General features: G+C 38.9%; 2 protein-coding genes across 2 annotated transcripts; both read right to left on the bottom strand.

The window, feature by feature from the left end:
- Window positions 1–2,997: 2,997 nt before the first annotated feature.
- On the bottom strand, window positions 2,998–14,299 carry LOC110530364 (cysteine-rich secretory protein LCCL domain-containing 1). The gene is made up of 15 exons (XM_021613351.3): window positions 13,995–14,299; window positions 13,260–13,579; window positions 11,189–11,307; window positions 10,796–10,928; window positions 10,581–10,696; window positions 10,324–10,424; window positions 10,057–10,227; window positions 9,846–9,906; window positions 7,750–7,816; window positions 7,024–7,154; window positions 6,176–6,219; window positions 6,013–6,085; window positions 5,853–5,922; window positions 5,558–5,691; window positions 2,998–5,108 (listed from the first exon to the last, which is right to left on the bottom strand). The coding sequence occupies exons 2-15, from the start codon at window positions 13,515–13,517 to the stop codon at window positions 5,057–5,059; spliced, it is 1,530 nt and encodes a 509-aa protein (XP_021469026.1). The 5' UTR covers window positions 13,518–13,579; window positions 13,995–14,299; the 3' UTR covers window positions 2,998–5,056.
- A 1,389-nt stretch (window positions 14,300–15,688) lies between these two features.
- pi15b (peptidase inhibitor 15b) lies at window positions 15,689–19,116 on the bottom strand. The gene is made up of 6 exons (XM_021613350.3): window positions 18,542–19,116; window positions 18,007–18,295; window positions 17,394–17,512; window positions 17,091–17,223; window positions 16,763–16,878; window positions 15,689–16,445 (listed from the first exon to the last, which is right to left on the bottom strand). The coding sequence occupies exons 2-6, from the start codon at window positions 18,271–18,273 to the stop codon at window positions 16,310–16,312; spliced, it is 771 nt and encodes a 256-aa protein (XP_021469025.2). The 5' UTR covers window positions 18,274–18,295; window positions 18,542–19,116; the 3' UTR covers window positions 15,689–16,309.
- Window positions 19,117–19,808: the final 692 nt, after the last annotated feature.

Genomic DNA, 19,808 nt, shown 5'->3' with positions numbered 1-19,808 from the left:
GACAACTTTCGGAGGACATCTTCCAATCTATCAGAGCTCTTGCAGCATGAATAAACATGTTCACCCAATCAAAGAATCAGAGAATGAATCTAGTACTGAAAGCATGTACTACAGCTAGCTAGCACTGCAGTGCATAACATGTGATGAGTTGTTGACTTAAAGAGAGAGAAAGACAATAGTTGAACAGTTTTGAACAAATACATTTCTTTAAAAATGTAGAATAAGCAAGAGAAAGAGAGAGAGCTAGCTATATTTCATTGTATTTCACTTTCACTTAGCTAGCATATGCCGCTAGCTAGCTTAGCCTACTCAAACACCAGGCTCAAACAGAGAGGGTTGCTATGTTAGCTCGCTGGCTATGGCTATCCAACACTGGAACTCTTCCAAGTCAATGTAAGCTTTTGGTTTTATAGATGTAATGCCACCGAGGCTGCCGGTGTAACCGCTAAACTGCTTGCTGACTGTAGACTGTACTGTATGATTGTAGCAGATTTTCTAACATGTTAGTTTTGGTAGCTATGTTGTCTAAGACATTAGCTAATATGGTGAAAACGATGTAGGCTGTGTGTAGCAGTTAGCGGTTATGATATAGTTTGCCTTCGAAAAGTTTTTTTGCCTGGTCACAGACAGCTGATGTGTTGTTCACAAGTGAAGGGAAAGGTGAGAGGAGGAGAGCGCATAGATGCAAGAAGGAATTTATACAACAAGCAAAATTATCATGCTGTTTGTATGTGATGATGTGAAAGTGAACTGTGTTTGAGTGTGGTCAGGGGTGTATTCATTTCACAGATTCTGTTGACAAATGTTTCTTAGACAAAAGCAAACGGAGAAGAACATACCAGAATTTGTCCAATAGAAACTCTCATTTGCAACTGTTAGACTAATGATTACCAACTAGAACAGCCAGATGCAGGCAGGAGTATGCAAGGTGGTATTGAATGTGTCACTGTCTGTCACCTTGATTACTCTAATTTATATCTCAACCTGTGCACCTTTCATTCATAGGCTGGGTTGTAGCAACCTCATGATGGGTATAGGGACAATTAGAGTATCATGTAGTAACCTAAACCTATCACTGTTACATTGAACTGGGTGAATGCAATATGAATGAGAGTCATTCAATATGCTGTAATAGAAATAAGGCCATGCTCATAAAAAAAAAAAAATGGTCTCCCTCATCTTAAACGTCACGACCGCCACTGGTGAACACTTATCCTGCAGTGTGCTGCATGGGGGGTAGCCTAATAACAGATGTTACAAAAACAGATTTAATGAATTTCATAAATATTAAGATGAAAATAGTCTCATCATTTATGTGTACTCTGCTCAAGGCAGCGACAGGAGGGCACCAATAAAGTGTGCCAAGACGTTAGACAACTATTCTGGGATTTACGGAAAAAGTTTCATAGGGTTCTTTAGGGACAAACAGTAGGGGCATGAAAAGAGTCCATAAAGAGTTGACTGGTTCTACTATTGCAGTGCGAGGCTGTGGGGAATATTGCACGGTTGCCACACTGGCAGTGGAAGTCTGTGTGTGGGATACCAACAAATAGGGAGAGAAAGAGAGAGGCTTGCCATCATCACAACTGGGTGGGTGTGTGTGGAGGAGGAAGGGTGATGAGGTCAGAGCAGGAGGCTGCACATGTTTGATCCACTATGTAGAGATGCAGGAGAACCTTATTCTAACTCTGAAATGCTCATGTTGTGAATAAAAACTTGCGTTTTAAATGGAAATTGAGAATAGTTTGTTGTTGCATTTCCTACTTCAGAATATGTACCCTATGGGTTGTACTCTATAGGCTACATGTTCTGAAGTGCAGTGTTGGGGTCAGAATTGAATTGAGTGGGAAATTGCTCTTTGATTCCAATTCAATTCTTGCATTTGAATTGAACACATCTCACAGGACACAAAATTTGAAATCATTTCCAGACTACTGTAATTCCTAAAAATAAATTGGGGGGGAATTCCGTGACATGTATCCTATCTATTGCATGTGAGAGTGAATTTAAATTATCGCTGTTATAAATAACACATTATCATTAGAAAACCAGCAATGCAAATATAATTACTCTCTTCCAACTAAACACAGCTGGCAACTATGTTACCATAATAATGGTTAACTCTCTCAGGGAGTACAGGAATGAGGCACTAACCACCACAACACTTATTTTTCTGGAGTTAGTGATTGTTGCCCCATATACAGTACATTATATATGTCCACCCAGAAGTCAACCTCAGGAGCAAGCTATAAAGCATGAGAATGATTGTACAAGTCATATTTAGAAACCACTCACCTCTACACACCAGCTAATGTTTCTCTAGCGGTTAGCTGCCTTGACATTTCAAACATACTTCAAAACTCATATAATTACTGACTATATTTTACATACAGTAGTTGTACTGTACAATAAACCAACATCCACAATCAAAAATATTTTAAAAGTTCTCACACTCTAACTAGTAACATAAATTATGTCATTAGAGGCTCAGGAGTATATTGGATCAAGTGAGATAATTCTATAAAGATATAAAGTATCATGATTGCACAGAACCCAATGTGCAAAAACTGGTTGAATCAACGTTGTTTCCACATTTCAACAAAAAAACTCAACGTGATGATGTTGAATCAACGTGCAAAAATGATTGGATTTGCTAAAAGTCATACATTTTTTTCCCACCAAATGTTTTACCTAAATCCAATGGCATGGTCAACTTTTGTTGTTGTTGATTTCACGTTGAATTCACGTTAGTTGACAACTCAACCAAATGTAAATCAAAAGTAGACGTTGAACTGATGTCTGTGCCCAGTGGGAACACTGTTCACTGTACTGTACTGCACTGTACTACAGTGTGTCAAATTTAGGAGGGTTATACTATAACAACATTCATTTGATGGAGCCGATTTCTACTCACAGCAACCACAGACATTGGACAAGCATTAACAAGTACTGGAAGACATTCATCAAATACATGATAAACACATAATATTCTCCAACTTTTTTGATTGATTATTATTTTATTTAGTATCAGGTATACTATTAGCAGTCGCTACAGTCCAAATGAAAGGAAACTAATCTAATTTCACCAAACAGCACCTCTGAGATGGTGATGTATATATCCTTGTGCGGATCTGTGACGGTGGGGTCTTTTCATGTTGTATAACACTCCTGCAGCAGTGAACAGTTGGCATCTTTGCCAGTGGACTCCTCTGCAACACTGCCCTGTGAATTTTGACAGTGTTCTGATGCATGCCTCTTCTCTCTGGAGAGTGGTGCGGAACTCAATGAGGCCATCAGCAGCTCTCTATCAGCCCTGGTCCTCTTCCTGGAAAAGTTCCTCTCAGTCCAGCCCCCCGGTCACTCAGCAGAATGGTGGTGATAGGGGGGGTTGTGTGTTATAATGGGTCACCACTACAGTACAGTGTATACAATGTATTAACCATAGCTTTGCACTAGCAATGGAAGCTAGTATGTAATATCTATTTCTAAAGAATGGATAAAAGTTTATGGATAAAGGTCAACATGTCTGTCCTTTTGGATTCCCTTGTTTCTATTCCATATTGAAGTAAGTCTGACCCACTTACAGCTTTAATATTTAACCATCTCTTATGTTGACTGACTATATACGTAGTCTAACAAGAGCTTTTGACAAAATTAGAGAATAGGGTACATTATCTTAGATATGATCTTGCCCCTTTAAAAAAGTTACAGCATTAGTTAAAATGCGTTATCCGAAGCAAACTCCTTTCAGACGAAACTATTGAGTAAAATATACTGAACTTGAATCTCAACCCTTACATAAAGCATCCCACAGAGGGTATGTGTGTGTACGGGTGACTGACAGAGACCTTTCAGCTGGGGTTGACCACATCTGTGGCAGGCGTGGGGGAAATGCATCCAGGGAAGTGAGATCGAGATCAACACACACAAAGTCACTCTTTGTCTGCTCTACCTAGCGCACAGCCAGTGGGCCCGAGTAGTTTAACATAAGGGCTTGCTCAGCTTTCATTCTTTACTGCTCCTGCCTGGAAAGGATATGGGCTTTCTACAAATTCTGTTTTTGAAATGTTGAATATGAGTGCCTGAGTTCTGTGGATAGATGAACATGTGTAATAGCTGTATAATGTATATACAAAATATTATTAATGTTTCAACCAGATAATTGGGTTTAGAAATATGAAAAGCTACTACTGAATACACCAGGATTTAGCCCTTTATCACACAGTAACGCCCTGTGAACCTGACAAACACATGTTAGATCTAGGACAGTAAGACAGTACTCTCTCTGCCATCCAGACAGGGTACCAGTAGTTTCCAGTACATTAATGGTGCCTTTCTAACAACGTGAGGTAGTGCTTTATAAACTACATACCATACAGCTACTGTATTATGAACAGTAGCAATCAATGGAGAGCTGATAAGGTTTTCATGAAACATACAATAATTGCTATACTGTATGTTCAGCTAAAAGACATGCTATGAAAGTCCCAACTGTCCTTCCAGAATTGACCATTGATAACAATGATTTCTTCACAAATGTAAATAAATAATGCATATTTTGGGTGTCTCACCATGTGGTTCGTGCTATGAAATTCTCTGACGCACTCCTGGCCAGCCAGGCTTGAACTGTAAAAATCTATGAATAAGGGCTATACAATTTTGTATCATGAAATATAACATCAACATCAATCATCAAAATGTATAAAATACTTACACATTTTGTAAAAACAATACAAGATTTGAAATATCATAGAATTAAAACCTTTACCATGCATGCACATTGCATATTTTTCTGTTCTGATACAAATATCTATGAGAGATTGCAATTTGTTAGACATTCAACTTATTTACAACATGTTATATACATCCAATATACAGTCTTAAAAGATCTACATTTGAACAGTGTATCTTTGTATATGTTGTGATCATAGTGAATTGAACAGCCTTGAGAAGCTGAGGTGCAGCTTAGCAAGAGAAGGAAACCATAAGCAGTGTAATTACTGGCCGTGAAATGACAAGTGCTCATTTTCATTGCCAGTGTCCTTGCAATGTGGATTCAAATGACTGCAAATACTCTGAATGCTTTGCCACCTGAGGGATTCTGTAGGCTGGGAGGAAGAATGGACACTTGTGTAAGTTTGCATTCAGCTTAGAACAGTTTACATAGTCAAGCCAAGGTACAGTATTTGACACTGATTTTAGCCTATAATGTATCTTTTATTTGAGCTTTATTTAACTAGGCAAGTCAGTTAAGAACAAATTCGTATTTTCAATGAGGGCCTAGGAACAGTGGGTTAACTGCCTTGTTCAGGGGCAGAACAACAGATTTTTACCTTGTGATTTCTGGGATTTGATCTTACAACTTTTCAGTTACTAGTCCAACACTCTAACCACTAGGCTACCTGCCGCCCCAAATCTGACAAGGCAAAGAGTTTTTCTAACCACATGAGCCGACCAAGAAAAAATCCTGGTCCCTAGCCATTACGCATCCAAAAGCATTTGCAACAGAGTCAAAACCCCACAATTGTCACGCGTTTCCCTTATTCATGTCCCTTACCTTTCTGAAGAGATTCCGTTCTGATAGCTACCGCTGTACTGTCTCCTCTTGTCCACGGGCTGCACATCCAGGTAGCCTCCTGAGTCATTCTGAATGACACCAGCATGGATGGCTGCTCGACATATACTGGATTTCTAGAAAAGAACAAGGTAGGTTAGCGTAAAACTCATGCCGGTTCTATGAGAGAAATAAAATATTTGGAGGCCATTGTCAGACATACAGTATATACATACATACATACATACAGACAGACAGACAGACAGACAGACAGACAGACATACATACAAGGACTTACATCTGAATACCATTGTGTTCCAATGACTCTGGCACGAGTCTCATGCAGACAATTGCGGGGGCAATACATCCTGGTGGGGGAAAAATATCTATTAAACACGGTATCAACTTTACAGTAGAAGGTCAAGTTCGGTTTATTAGAAAGTGACCTCTTTCTTTACCTTGGACAGTGCCGTGAAGGTTTTTTGTAGGGACAAAACCGTGCAACGGTGGTCTCACATGTGACTGCTTTTACTGAGGAGCAAAGATGCCACAACGTCATTCAAACAATACATGCATTACTGAGACATAAAGGTGCACAACATGATAGTAGACCAGACATACCTGGTACAGTAAATACGTTGAAGGCATTTGCACTCCTGTTCATCCTGTAAATTTGAATCATTTGGTGTGAAAACGTGTCACTTGTTGGTTTGGCTTTATGACAAACATAGTGGAATGAGTAAAACAAACATAGTGGAATGAGTTAAACAAACATAGTGGAATGATTAAAACAAACATAGTGGAATGAGTAAAACACACATAGTGGAATGAGTAAAACAAACATAGTGGAATGAGTAAAACAAACATAGTGGAATGAGTAAAACAAACATAATGGAGTGAGTAAAACAAATATAATGGAATGAGTAAAACAAACATAATGGAATGAGTAAAACAAACATAACAGAATGAGTAAAACAAACATAATGGAGTAAGTAAAACAAACATAATGGAATGAGTAAAACAAACATAACAGAGTGAGTAAAACAAACATAATGGAGTGAGTAAAACAAACATAATGGAATGAGTAAAACAAACATAACAGAGTGAGTAAAACAAACATAATGGAGTGAGTAAAACAAACATAATGGAATGAGTAAAACAAACATAATGGAGTGAGTAAAACAAACATAATGGAATGAGTAAAACAAACATAACAGAGTGAGTAAAACAAACATAATGGAGTAAGTAAAACAAACATAATGGAATGAGTAAAACAAACATAATGGAATGAGTAAAACAAACATAGTGGAATGAGTAAAACAAACATAGTGTAATGAGTAAAACAAATATATTGGAGTGAGTAAAACAAACATAATGGAATGAGTAAAACAAACATAGTGTAATGAGTAAAACAAACATACTGGAATGAGTAAAACAAATATAATGGAGTGAGTAAAATTTTAACTCACGCAACAGACTGAACACCATTTTTGTACGACTTTGTGAAATGTGATTTTCTTCCTTGTCTTGTAATGTCCAGCCAGCCTCCGCCATCGTCTATGATTCCAGCGTGCAAACCAGCTCCGCAAACACTTGATTGCTGAAAAATTAAAATATGTTTCACTACTCTTTATACCAGGGTTCCCGAACTGGCGGCCCGTGGGCCAAATCATTTTATTTGGCCCCCCAAGTTTAATGAGCATATTCATTTTTTTGTGTGAATTTTCATTGTTGGACATAAAGCACCGTAAAAACACCAGGAAATCAGCTCCAACTGATTTTATTTTAGGAAATATGTTCCCAAGTTTTCCCACAAATAAATAGAGAGACATATGTGATCGTATCCCAATGTAATTACTATGTTTTTGTCAGGTACTATATCGGTTTGCGCTTCTTCTTATTGTGGTCAATTTGCAGTGTACAAATTATTTATAATTATGTTCCGGCCCCCTGACCATCCTCGGCCTGCAGTTGAATTTAGTTGGGGACCCCTGCTTAATGTATTATGACAGTATACTATGGCCATCCCAAACTGTTCAACTCCCGCTCTGAGGGGTCCAATACTGTTCAAGAATTAGAATATGTGAGCAAAATGACTAAAGTTGTTTTATATCATTATTTTATATCCTACAACTTGTGCACTGAGAATAGACAAAACAAATTGACATATACAAAATTGTGTTTTCTTTTCATACCATATCATAATACCCAGTCCCTATTACTTTTCCTGGGCTAGACAAGCATCCAGGAAGACACTCGTACCTGCAAGAAGAAACAATAGTTATAACTCAGCTTTGACCAATTCACAGGAATGAGTAAGAACTGGTAAGTGACAGCATCGACTGTCACTTAGTGAACAACTTAAGCCTACCTACAGTATTACTAGTGTTTCTTATTTTCAATGACGGCCTAGGAACAGTGGGTTAACCGCCTGTTCAGGGGCAGAACGACAGATAGATTAGTACCTTGTCAGCTCGTGGGGTAACCTTCCGGTTACTAGTCCAACACTCTAACCACTAGGCTACCCTGCCACCCCAAACATAATGGAATGAGTAAAACAAACAGGCCTACCTACAGTATTATTAGTGTTTCCTTTACAACGTAGGCCTACCTACAGTATGACTAGTGTTTCCTTTACAACGTAGGCCTACCTACAGTATTACTAGTGTTTCCTTTACAACGTAGGCCTACCTACAGTATTACTAGTGTTTCCTTTACAATGTAGGCCTACCTACAGTATTACTAGTGTTTCCTTTACAACGTAGGCCTACCTACAGTATTACTAGTGTTTCCTTTACAACTTCGGCCTACCTCCAGTATTACTAGTGTTTCCTTTTCAATTTAGGCCTACCTACAGTATTACTAGTGTTTCCTTTACAACGTAGGCCTACCTACAGTATTACTAGTGTTTCCTTTACAACGTAGGCCTACCTACAGTATTATTCGTTTTTCCTTTTCAACGTAGGCCTACCTACAGTATTACTAGTGTTTCCTTTACAACGAAGGCCTACCTACAGTATTACTAGTGTTTCCTTTTCAATTTAGGCCTACCTACAGTATTACTAGTGTTTCCTTTACAACGTAGGCCTACCTACAGTATTATTAGTGTTTCCTTTACAACGTAGGCCTACCTACAGTATGACTAGTGTTTCCTTTACAACGTAGGCCTACCTACAGTATTACTAGTGTTTCCTTTACAATGTAGGCCTACCTACAGTATTACTAGTGTTTCCTTTACAACGTAGGCCTACCTACAGTATTACTAGTGTTTCCTTTACAACGTAGGCCTACCTACCGTATTATTCGTTTTTCCTTTTCAACGTAGGCCTACCTACAGTATTACTAGTGTTTCCTTTACAACGAAGGCCTACCTACAGTATTACTAGTGTTTCCTTTTCAATTTAGGCCTACCTACAGTATTACTAGTGTTTCCTTTACAACGTAGGCCTACCTACAGTATTATTAGTGTTTCTTTTACAACGTAGGCCTACCTACAGTATGACTAGTGTTTCCTTTACAACGTAGGCCTACCTACAGTATTACTAGTGTTTCCTTTACAATGTAGGCCTACCTACAGTATTACTAGTGTTTCCTTTACAACGTAGGCCTACCTACAGTATTACTAGTGTTTCCATTACAACGTAGGCCTACCTACAGTATGACTAGTGTTTCCTTTACAATGTAGGCCTACCTACAGTATTACTAGTGTTTCCTTTACAATGTAGGCCTACCTACAGTATTACTAGTGTTTCCTTTACAATGTAGACCTACCTACAGTATTACTAGTGTTTCCTTTACAACATAGGCCTACCTACAATATTACTAGTGTTTCCTTTACAATGTAGGCCTACCTACAGTATTACTAGTGTTTCCTTTTCAATTTAGGCCTACCTACAGTATTACTAGTGTTTCCTTTACAACGTAGGCCTACCTACAATATTACTAGTGTTTCCTTTACAACTTAGGCCTACCTACAGTATTACTAGTGTTTCCTTTACAACTTAGGCCTACCTACAGTATTACTAGTGTTTCCTTTACAATGTAGGCCTACCTACAGTATTACTAGTGTTTCCTTTACAACTTAGGCCTACCTACAGTATTACTAGTGTTTCCTTTACAACTTAGGCCTACCTACAGTATTACTAGTGTTTCCTTTTCAATTTAGGCCTACCTACAGTATTATTAGTGTTTCCTTTTCAACGTAGGCCTACCTACAGTATGACTAGTGTTTCCTTTACAACTTCGGCCTACCTACAGTATTATTAGTGTTTCCTTTACAACTTAGGTCTACCTATTACAAGTGGTTCCTTTACAACGATCACGCAGCTTGGTCTCACAGTCCATCTGTTGACCTTTAAAAAGAAGAAAACCAATTTAGATCACTTAGATCTTCTGGCAGTCATTCCAAATATAAACTTATCTGTCTAGTGACAGACATGTCCTACTGTACAATGACATTGTATATGAAATACAGTGCAATCAAATGGGAGATAAATTCTTACACATTTGCACTGTGCTGACCACCTCATTCCTCTCCACGTTGTCATTGGATGATGGTGTTGGGGGCAGTGGTCTCGCCCGAGGCTCTTGGGCCCTCGGTTCTGGCTGCGACTCCGGCTCAATGTAATTTGTCTCTTCTAGTTCAGGGGCAGGACGTCTCTGTACTCCATTCTCTGAAGAAGAACAAGAGCCACATCACATGTTATATGCCCTGCAAAACAAAAATGTGAAAAGCAACCAATGTGTTTTGCACCAAAAAAGCAGCCTACCTTTGTAGCAGAGATTGTCCCTACAGCCTCCACCGTAGCTGGGCGGACAGGCAGAGCACGGGGTGCCATGTTTGTATGGGGCATGCCCCCACCAGTTTCCCCTGCACACAAATTACATCATAAAACACACTGAACCTTTTGACTCAATCCCTCCCAGTTCCAATACACTACATAATATACAGCAATTTGAACTTAATAAAACATTTTTGTGGGGGGGTCAAACATAAGAATATTTTTTTTTAAACTGGAAAACTTACGGCGGTGAGTAGTTGCAAACCAAGTACACAGCTTTAGTCCAAATCATGCCCCACACATTCATATTGTAGCACACATTGATAGCGCATCCAATATGGCTGCTTGTTGCCCAAACCATCTGCAAAGACAGACAAAGTAGCTCCCTTCAGATAATGGTCCTCTCAGACTTCTCTGTCCTTAAATAAAGTCTTATGATATTGTCATAGGAAACTCTTACCTGTGTGTAGTGAGTGCAGACGGGACCAGAACATCTGAAAGGGCAGTGTGGGTTACATTCCTGTGGATAGGGATAGCTGTAGTCTCTCACTTCATCATACCAGGCTTGGACGTGAAATGTTGGTGGTCGGTCTCTGAGGAAAGTGGAAAAAAAACAATTGAGCTAACTGGACACAACCCATGGCAATATGTCAGTACTCTGTACTCTATTGTTTAATCACACATTTGTTGCCTCATGAGTTTATATGACCACACAACTGTCATTCATCCTGTTGAAGCCACCCAAAACACAGCATCTAGGAGTAATCATGTTAGGAAATGGATATACAGTACTACTCTATAATGACATAATGCATATAATTAAACTGGTCATCTCTTCTGTTATTATACAGACCTTCCCCAGTGAGCACCCAGGTTCTGTCCAATCTGGGTTAGCATGTGTTGTGGTCCATGCTCCCACAGGCAGGTGTGTGCCCAGTGTTCAGCACTCCTCTCCAGCTCCGTATCCCAAACCTTTCAAATGTGAAAGTCAGAGTTACTCTGATAAGCTAAACGCATATCTGCAGGCTCATCAGATTCGTGCTAGAGCTACTGAGACTAAAACGCTTAAAAATGCTTGTATTAGTGTTACTTAGACTCTAGAAATACAGCATTCTTGATAAACAAACATTGGAAATGCAAATCTTAACATTCTTCCCAGAAAGTATTGGGGGACCTGATGGCATTTTTAGTACTACTGGCCTCTTTGCATCAACTCTGCACTAAAGTGCACCAATCTGCACATGATACAGATCTTGTATTGGGTCAATTGACACTATAAACTATTTGTGCGCCACTTGTTTCTGACAAAGAGCTAAGTAGATATGATGTGAGGAATTCTAATGTTTCTGCCAAGCTGTAGTAAAATTGTCCATTAGAAGAATAGGTGTAGTGTGCTGCTGTTTAACTGCACTAACACCCATCAAGGTTAATTGAAAAAGGTGCCAGTCGGCTTCCCTGTACAGTCCTAATGTCTTCCATGTGTAGTACATTACATGAGTGATATCTGCATTATGCACTGCTTAGGGTTAGTGCAGTGGGCTTGAAGGAAATGGACATACTGTAGGCTTGGATCCTAATCTCTGTTTATACATGGAAATCGTCCAAATTGTCCAAATAGTGTTGGATATTTACATTAAGACATCGAAATGATGTCCTCTAAATGGCAAATCCTTCGTGTTCTTCTCAACATTTACAGTTAACCCCTCCATCTGGGAACAGTACTTTACATTGCTTCCAGGAATCCTTTGCAGAAACCTATATTTGATCAACCATACTTCAAAGGATGATGCTCAACTGTTAAAAGTTTGAGTCAACACAGACCCAGCTCTGTTGCCAAAGGCAATTAAATAAAGACTAATATTTGAAAATGTGAGTTTAAATGGTTGAGGCAGAGTGCACAATAACAGTGGAAGAGAGAGCTGGTCAGTAGCCAAGGCAGGGGCCAGAGCTCGAGGTTTGACAGGGGCAGTAACATACTGGCTTTATTGCTTGGCTGTTGGTCAGGCTTGTTTTTAGGTTTTGAAAAAGTACTCAATTTTCATACTTGAGTAAAAGTAAAGATACCTTGATAGAAAATGGCTCAGGTAAAAGTGAAAGTCACCCAGTAAAATACTACTTGAGTAAAAATATTTGTTTTTACATAAGTATAGTTGTGGAAAATTCACTCAATTGTCATACTTAAAAGTAAAAAGTAAATGCTAGATGTCAAATTCCTTATATTAATTAAGCATACCAAACGGCACAATTTTATCATATTTTTACATTTACGGACAGCCAGGGGCAACACTCCAACACTTAGACAAAAATATACAAATGCAGTATTTGTTAAGTTAATCTGCCCAATCAGAGGCGATTGGGATGACAACGCATTATATTGGTTGGTGTGTTGTGAATTGGACCATACTGCTGTCCTGCCTGAGCATTCGAAAGTACTTTTGGGTGTCAGGGAAAATGTATGGGAGTAAAGATCTACATATTTTCTTTAGGAATGTAGTGGAGTAAAAAAAATATCAATTCTCAAGTAAAGTACAGATATTTCTAAAAAACTACTTAAGTAGTACGTCAAAGTATTTTGACTTAGTTACTTTACACCACTGGCTCTCAGAGCTTGGTGTGAAACCTCTGCATTGGCCCTGACTTTCCAAATGTGATCTGCTGAAACCATTCTGGTTGAATGGGTTTGAATATGTTCCAGATTCTCAAGCCTAGATGTCTTGAGTCTATGAACAAGTATCACACGTTAGCTTAGATGAAGTATGAGTGCAAAATACGTAACTAACACTTGCTTCAATCTGTAGTACTGTACAATCTCCTTCTTCAGTATGAGCAAGTGTCATATTCCAATTGCCTACAGTCCAGCTTAGGAAAACCTAAACATAACATAAATATAGCAGACACAGATGATCCTGGTTTAGCTTTCTTACCATATACTCCATATTTGAAGCTTGAGGATAAACTTGACCTCTGAGCTTGTTGTGCAAATCGAGGATGAGGTGCATATCACCGTCAGTGATGGCTCTCTTCCCTCTCTGTTTGGACACCCACCACTCATCATCTTTGTTCATATACTTCTCCAGTATAGCCTCCAGGTGAGTAGAGTTAGGGATCTCCATAGAAAGTACTGTTTGGGCAAAGAATAGCAACCCAAACCCTCTCAGCCAGTCCTGAGGTACACCCTTCATGATGATGATCAGCCTCTCCAGCCTCTGTGGTTCACTCCAATACAAAATCTGTATTCTGTCGGCTAAACAAAATTAAAAATGAAATAGAATATGATGGTTGGTCAAGCATTCAGAGATCTTTATTCAATTTAATATTAATGGTTATTGATTTATGCATTCACTTGAATGTGAGAACTGTTGAATTATCACATCTCTGGCACAAGGATATCATACATTAGAATTAGAACGATAATACTGTACATGGCTTTGGTGTATTTTAAGCTCTTGACAGTAGGTCAATTGCACTGTTCACACAAAAAATACGTTTTTGCCAAGCACATGCAATATTTCATGAGCATGCGTATTGCGTGCGAAATTCTCTCACAGGCTACAAGGCAAGGCAATTCACCTCCGATCCTGTTGTAATACAAAGTCATAATTCAAAACAGTATTTTTCGTTATCCCAGTGTCGAATATATATATATTTTTTAAATGTACCTTTTACCAAAACGTTTTGTTCAATCTGGTCAACTATCCCCGGGAAACAATGTCCATCCAGCTCCAAAAGTTGTATTGAAGCAGAATGGTGAACATGAAAGCTACTCTTTATACATCCTAAGATTTAGGAAATCTATAGGAGCCTAAATATACGTAATAAGTAAGTAAGTTCGGATATCGTACATCCACCAAGGAATCTCGAGCGTACCTGTATAATCATTCAAGTATGAACGCTCACTGCGTTTATATGCCAAATTTAGATTTAGCGATGCGTAACGCCGCAGACCCCGCCCTTGGCCTCCTCCTGTGCTCCCAGATTGAACTATTGGAAGACTCTGGTTCTGATCCCAGCCATCCCACTCAAGTTACAGCAAGGTAAACTTTGGGTAATAAGAGCCCACTCACATGTACATTTAGTATTTCTTTAGAATAGTATTTCTGTTTATGTTTGTTGGTAAGATTTTGAGATGTTCAATTATCACATTTACTGTAATGGGATTTGAGTTGAATGGATGAATTAACTATTACTGTAATGTACACCCCAAACATCACTGTCTATGTTATTACAAGCCTCTCTAGCTTTGTGCCTGCATCCATGACACAAAGAAAAGCTTCTCTCTGAACTTGCTGTCCTCCTAAACTCCCTGTTAAGCAACACAACCCAACTGAGCTCTGCAGCTTAAGGATGGCCAAACCCATCAAAACTGATTAGGCTTGTTCCACTTCAGTGAGCATCAAGCCAAGTTTGAGAAACAGACTCTGTTCCTCAGGTGGGTATCATGGAGATAGCTGGTATCCTATGGGTAGAGGGCATTCTGTGCTCCCTGTTTTATGAGTGCCTTCCTGGGCATCAGACTCTCAGCACCTTAGGTCATGCTGACTTCAATCCTGCCTTCCTAGTAAGATGTCTAGAGGAATCAACCCACATGACCAAGAAAAGTCCACTCAGGTGGAAATGAAGTCAGTGCCCAGCTAAGACCTGTAAAAGGTTGCTGTACAGTACCATGGTTGCTTCCAGGTGACTGCATTGATGGGGTAACTTGTACAAGCAAATACATTTTGGGTGAATAAGTACCACTGCCAATTCAAAGTTGCCTACTAAGGGAATTTTAATCCCATTGATAGTCCTCTTCAGTGCTTTAAAGTAGAGATGCAGACACTCCATGCTAGGGGTCAATTGGGTTCTAGCACTGCAAGACTCCAAGTCAGTGGGGAACTGAACAGATCCGAGAGATAATTGGCTTATGGGCTGGGCCTAAACAAATTCTCTGTAATGATGTTGACCAGGGACATTCTTTTGATTTTATTAAGCAGTGTACAGAACGTTTCAGCAGATAGTTGACATTGTGTCTAAATAAAATTTTCCTGTGTTGTTTTCCCTATTATTAATTTAATTACTTGTCTTTGTGTGACTTATGTGCAACATTTCCATAATTATCAGTCTTCTGTCTTTAGTCACAGGGACATTGTTGAATATTCACAAGGGAATATTCCACTGCAGGCAGAGTTTTTTCACTGCACCTTTTATACCTGCTGTAAACTGTGTAGCCCATGTGACAAATACAATTTGATTTGAGAAAAAAAAGGTTTACTTTGTCAGGCTTGCCCTCTGGTGTTCTCCTTTCCTCACTACAGCTGCTAAAACCTCTTCTGATGCAGTTGGACATTCCAAACACACTTTCTCAAGCAAGACAAACAGTTTAGCAGTCTTTATTCTATAACAATGGTAACAGGCCATAGCAATTACATGAACACAAATATAAGTGACATTCAACGGTGTAAAAATATGAAGCTTCATGCAAATAAAAACAACGACATGTAATTCATCTTCTGGAAAACACTTCAGAAGTACTTACAAAAATACAGTAAATCTTTAATAAAACAATATTTATCAATGTTGAAAATGCTACTGACATATGGTACAGTGAGCTGGAGTCGATCGATCCAATATACTCGTCTTTATAATTATGAGGAAGCTTATTAACCACTGCCTAGTGGAGGTATTTGTAGGTTTGACCTCTGTACCAAGTAGTCAATCAAAAGTCACCAACAAAAACAACATGATTGCTGATCAATACATTTGACCATCAATATGATGGTAAGACAACAATAAGTTGTATGCTACAACATAACAATGTATGATACTCATTTACATCTCAAAACCAAATCAAATGTAGCTTATAATTCAAAATGTGTAATTGTATAAAAAGGTACATTGTACATATAAAGTACTTGGGGGAAATACATCTGACATTTGAAGCAATGTGAAATTATGATATCTGACAGTTCATTATTAAAACAGATGTCTAAATGGTTTACTTGAACCAGTACATGTAGTTGGATGTTATTGCAGGGAAACATAGGTTGTTACTACATGAGCCTCCATAGCTTGGTGGGCATGCTGAACATGGGATGCCAACTTTGTAGGGAGGTTCTCCTACCCAGTTCCCCCTGGAAAAGAAATAGTAATAATGTGTCATTCTTGTTGAAGTTGAAAGATGCTCCCCTGGGCATTAAACATATAATTTTCCAATTTGAATTAATGTAGTAGTCATTTCCCATTTCACAAATCTAAAGCATAATAGCAGCTATACGTTTGTATTTTGCATAAAATAGCCTTGATGCTTTCATAATGACATCAGTTTACGCGAACACCTATAAATCTGTTCTCATTCGGTCTGACAATGAGTTTCTGAAATGTAAGAGAGAGGATATCAATCATTCAGCTGTGATAAGTGGAGCTTGTTAAGGTATTAAGCAGGACTCACTTTGGGGAATAATTACAGACCAGGTATGTTGCTTGTCTCCACATGGCTCCCCAGACAACCATGTTAGAGCACGTTTGAACTGCACAGCCAACTCTGTTCGTTGTAGCCCACACCATCTGAATATCAGTCAGATAAGTCTTTTGAGGATAAAAATACTTTCCTGAAAAAGAAGAAACTCCAGCACCCTGGTTATCCTGAATACTGCACAAATTATTGAATTCATCTCGTAGAAGCAATGTTTAGGTCAATAGACCTTCATCAGGGTCTTCGTCAGGAGAAGACTACCCCAAACATTCCCAAATCTGAAGTGCCTAGATGGCTACTGTACCTGAGTGTAATGTGTACACATCGGTGCAGAGCACCTCATTGGACACCTAGGGTTGCAGTCACGAGGGTATGGAAACATGTAATCATTGACTTCGTCATACCAAGGTTTGACCAGCTGCAGAATGGAGCGATATCTGGAAGAAACACATCAAGTACATTCATTTTGTGCCATAGTCAACATTGCATGAGGTTGGACTCAAAGATGGCATTGCTCGGATCCCCCTCAATCAATAAAAACAAATAAAATATTGTATCAACACGTGGTCAGTTGATATATGATTGACACATGCCAGGCTTTACATACCCCCCTGTTCTGACCGACAGGTTCTGTCCCAGGTATCTCAGTAGAAATGGTGGTCCATGTTCCCAGAGACACGTGGCTGCCCAGGCTTCAGCAGATCTGGCAAGGCCTTCATCCCACACCTGTATGTGTTGCAGACATGATAATGCATTCATTGGGATTGAACCTAAAAGTGCACAAAAACCATGCATTGTGAGCTGCTCTCATAAATATCTACCTGAATTACCTTGCATGAATACAAAATGCACAAAACTGCTCATCAGTTATATGTTGATACCGAATAGAAAGAGTAAAGCTTCTTGCAATGATATCGAATAGATGCCAGAATCCCCCCCCCCCCCCCAAAAAAAAGAGAAAAAAAATGTGACCATGAGCACACTGATTTTATGTAGTAAACTTATGTTTCCAGCAGGGTGAGCCATAGACCAAGCCATAGTAGGCACATGACTCATGATGCATTCCTACATTTTAATTGACAAAAAAAAGTTATACAGTTAAGTTATCAGATCAAATCACAAAGGCAACACTACGCCAACAAATCTCAAATAAAAAGTAGCCTACTAGTTTAGCATGTAAAACATTTTCAATTGAATCTCAATTAAAAACTTGCTCTCACCATATACTCCATATTTGCAGCAGGTGGAAAGACGTTTGCTCGGACTTTATTGTGATAGTCAAGGATGGCAAGCATGTCACTTTGTGAAATCCAGCGTTTCCGTCTAGACTTGGGGATGAGCGCAGACACCTGCGCGTTTAACGTTGAGTTCATGTCGGTGAAATTGGCTATTGAAGTGGAATCTGTCGAGTTATGGATGAGCCATCCACTTGCTCCACTGACTATGCAGAACAGGACCACATTGGTAAAATAGCACATGCCTTTCATTCTTCTCCCGTTTAGTCACGTACTGTAAAGAATAAAGAAAAACAAAGAAATAACAGTCTCGTTTGAAATAAAACAGGCATTCTACATTACTCTGGATAATTATGTCATGCTCTTGAATAAAAACGCAAAGGTAGAAAGATCACATTAATTCTTTAAAAAATGTTTTGGCAAATAACTATACTATTCAAACTATCACTTCCCTGGTTAGATTCAAAATATAACATGAACGTTTGATCCAAAATACATTGTTGAATATCCAATGTCTTACCCGCAATTCAGAAAGTCTCAGATGAGCCTGTTCAAAGTTGTACAATTCCCTTCTCTGCGTACTCTGTTCAGTCCCTCTCACTCTACTGCGACATGCCTCTGCCTTGGCCACGGTTTTTATAATCTGTCATTGCTCAAGGAGCATATGGTAAACAGTGTCTGAGTTGTTACTGTCAACATTATATCATTTGTATGCTACTTGTAACATTGTTTATTGCATGCTTATTTATTGAAAATCAAATTGCATTACATTTAGGTCAAGTTAGGATTATATCCTTTATATTACTGTAATAGCAAGGTGTCTTCTTCATGACTTCACTCAGTTGGTTGTCAGCATCACAATGCCATGCTTGTTGTTCCCGATGATATTGTATTAGTTATCAGTCCATGGTGCAGTTAACTTTCTGCTCTTATTTGAAATTGGATCAGGCTCATGCCCTTGAGCAACAAAACCTTGTCAGGAAGAGACCAAACACTGATTTAGATAGTCTCAGTTTTTCCAACTACAGTATTGCAAGTAATTTTCCTGGTCTGAGGTCTCCTGTGCCTAGGGATTCTTGTCATGTTCATTGTAATGGAAGGATTACACTTGTTCAGTGGCCAAATCTACTGCCTGGGCACTCTCCCCCCTCCCCCTAGAATAAAATAAGTGCCAAGTTGAAAAAACCTCAAGAGGGTCATAATTTTCTTTGCCATTTGGAAATGAACTGAAGCAAAGTGCTTCAGTGATTTACCCCATCGTTTCTGTTATTTTGCTTATTTTGCTTAGTGCTTTTGAAAGTTTTATTGGAAGAATGACATACTTGTTTTCTTCCAAATAGTGCAGTGATATAAAAACTTGGCTGTAAACTCAGAGCCGTCTTTGAGTTCCATTGATTCAGTTAACTCAAGTTTTAATATTGCAACATCAAGAATGACAATTCATATACATCAAGGGAGTTGTGTCCTATTTTGTTGCCCTGCAAAGAATGACATAAATAATACGTTAGGCTACAGCTTAGAAGAAACTAAAAGTACAGTTCAAGTGATGTTCATTCATGGTAATTTAGTGGTAGCCTACCATTCAAGGCAGTGTTTCCCTTCTGAGCCACAAGGACTTAGTTCCCTGTGTGATTGATTGTACAGTGGAGCTAGATCACTAGGCAGTAGCTTTTGGTGTGACATCATCACTCTTTACACAAGAAGAGTGTAATTAGCCGCTTGGAATAACTTCCTGTACTGGTTTAATGTTTGTTATACTATGGATTATAAAAATCTATTCATGCCTG

The sequence above is a fragment of the Oncorhynchus mykiss genome, chromosome 8, assembly GCF_057628025.1.
Source record: "Oncorhynchus mykiss isolate SJ-2025 chromosome 8, ASM5762802v1, whole genome shotgun sequence".
NCBI classification, from domain to species: Eukaryota; Metazoa; Chordata; class Actinopteri; order Salmoniformes; family Salmonidae; genus Oncorhynchus; species Oncorhynchus mykiss.
The sequence above is the reverse complement of the archived record's forward strand: the minus strand, read 5'-3'. Positions and strand labels throughout refer to the sequence as shown.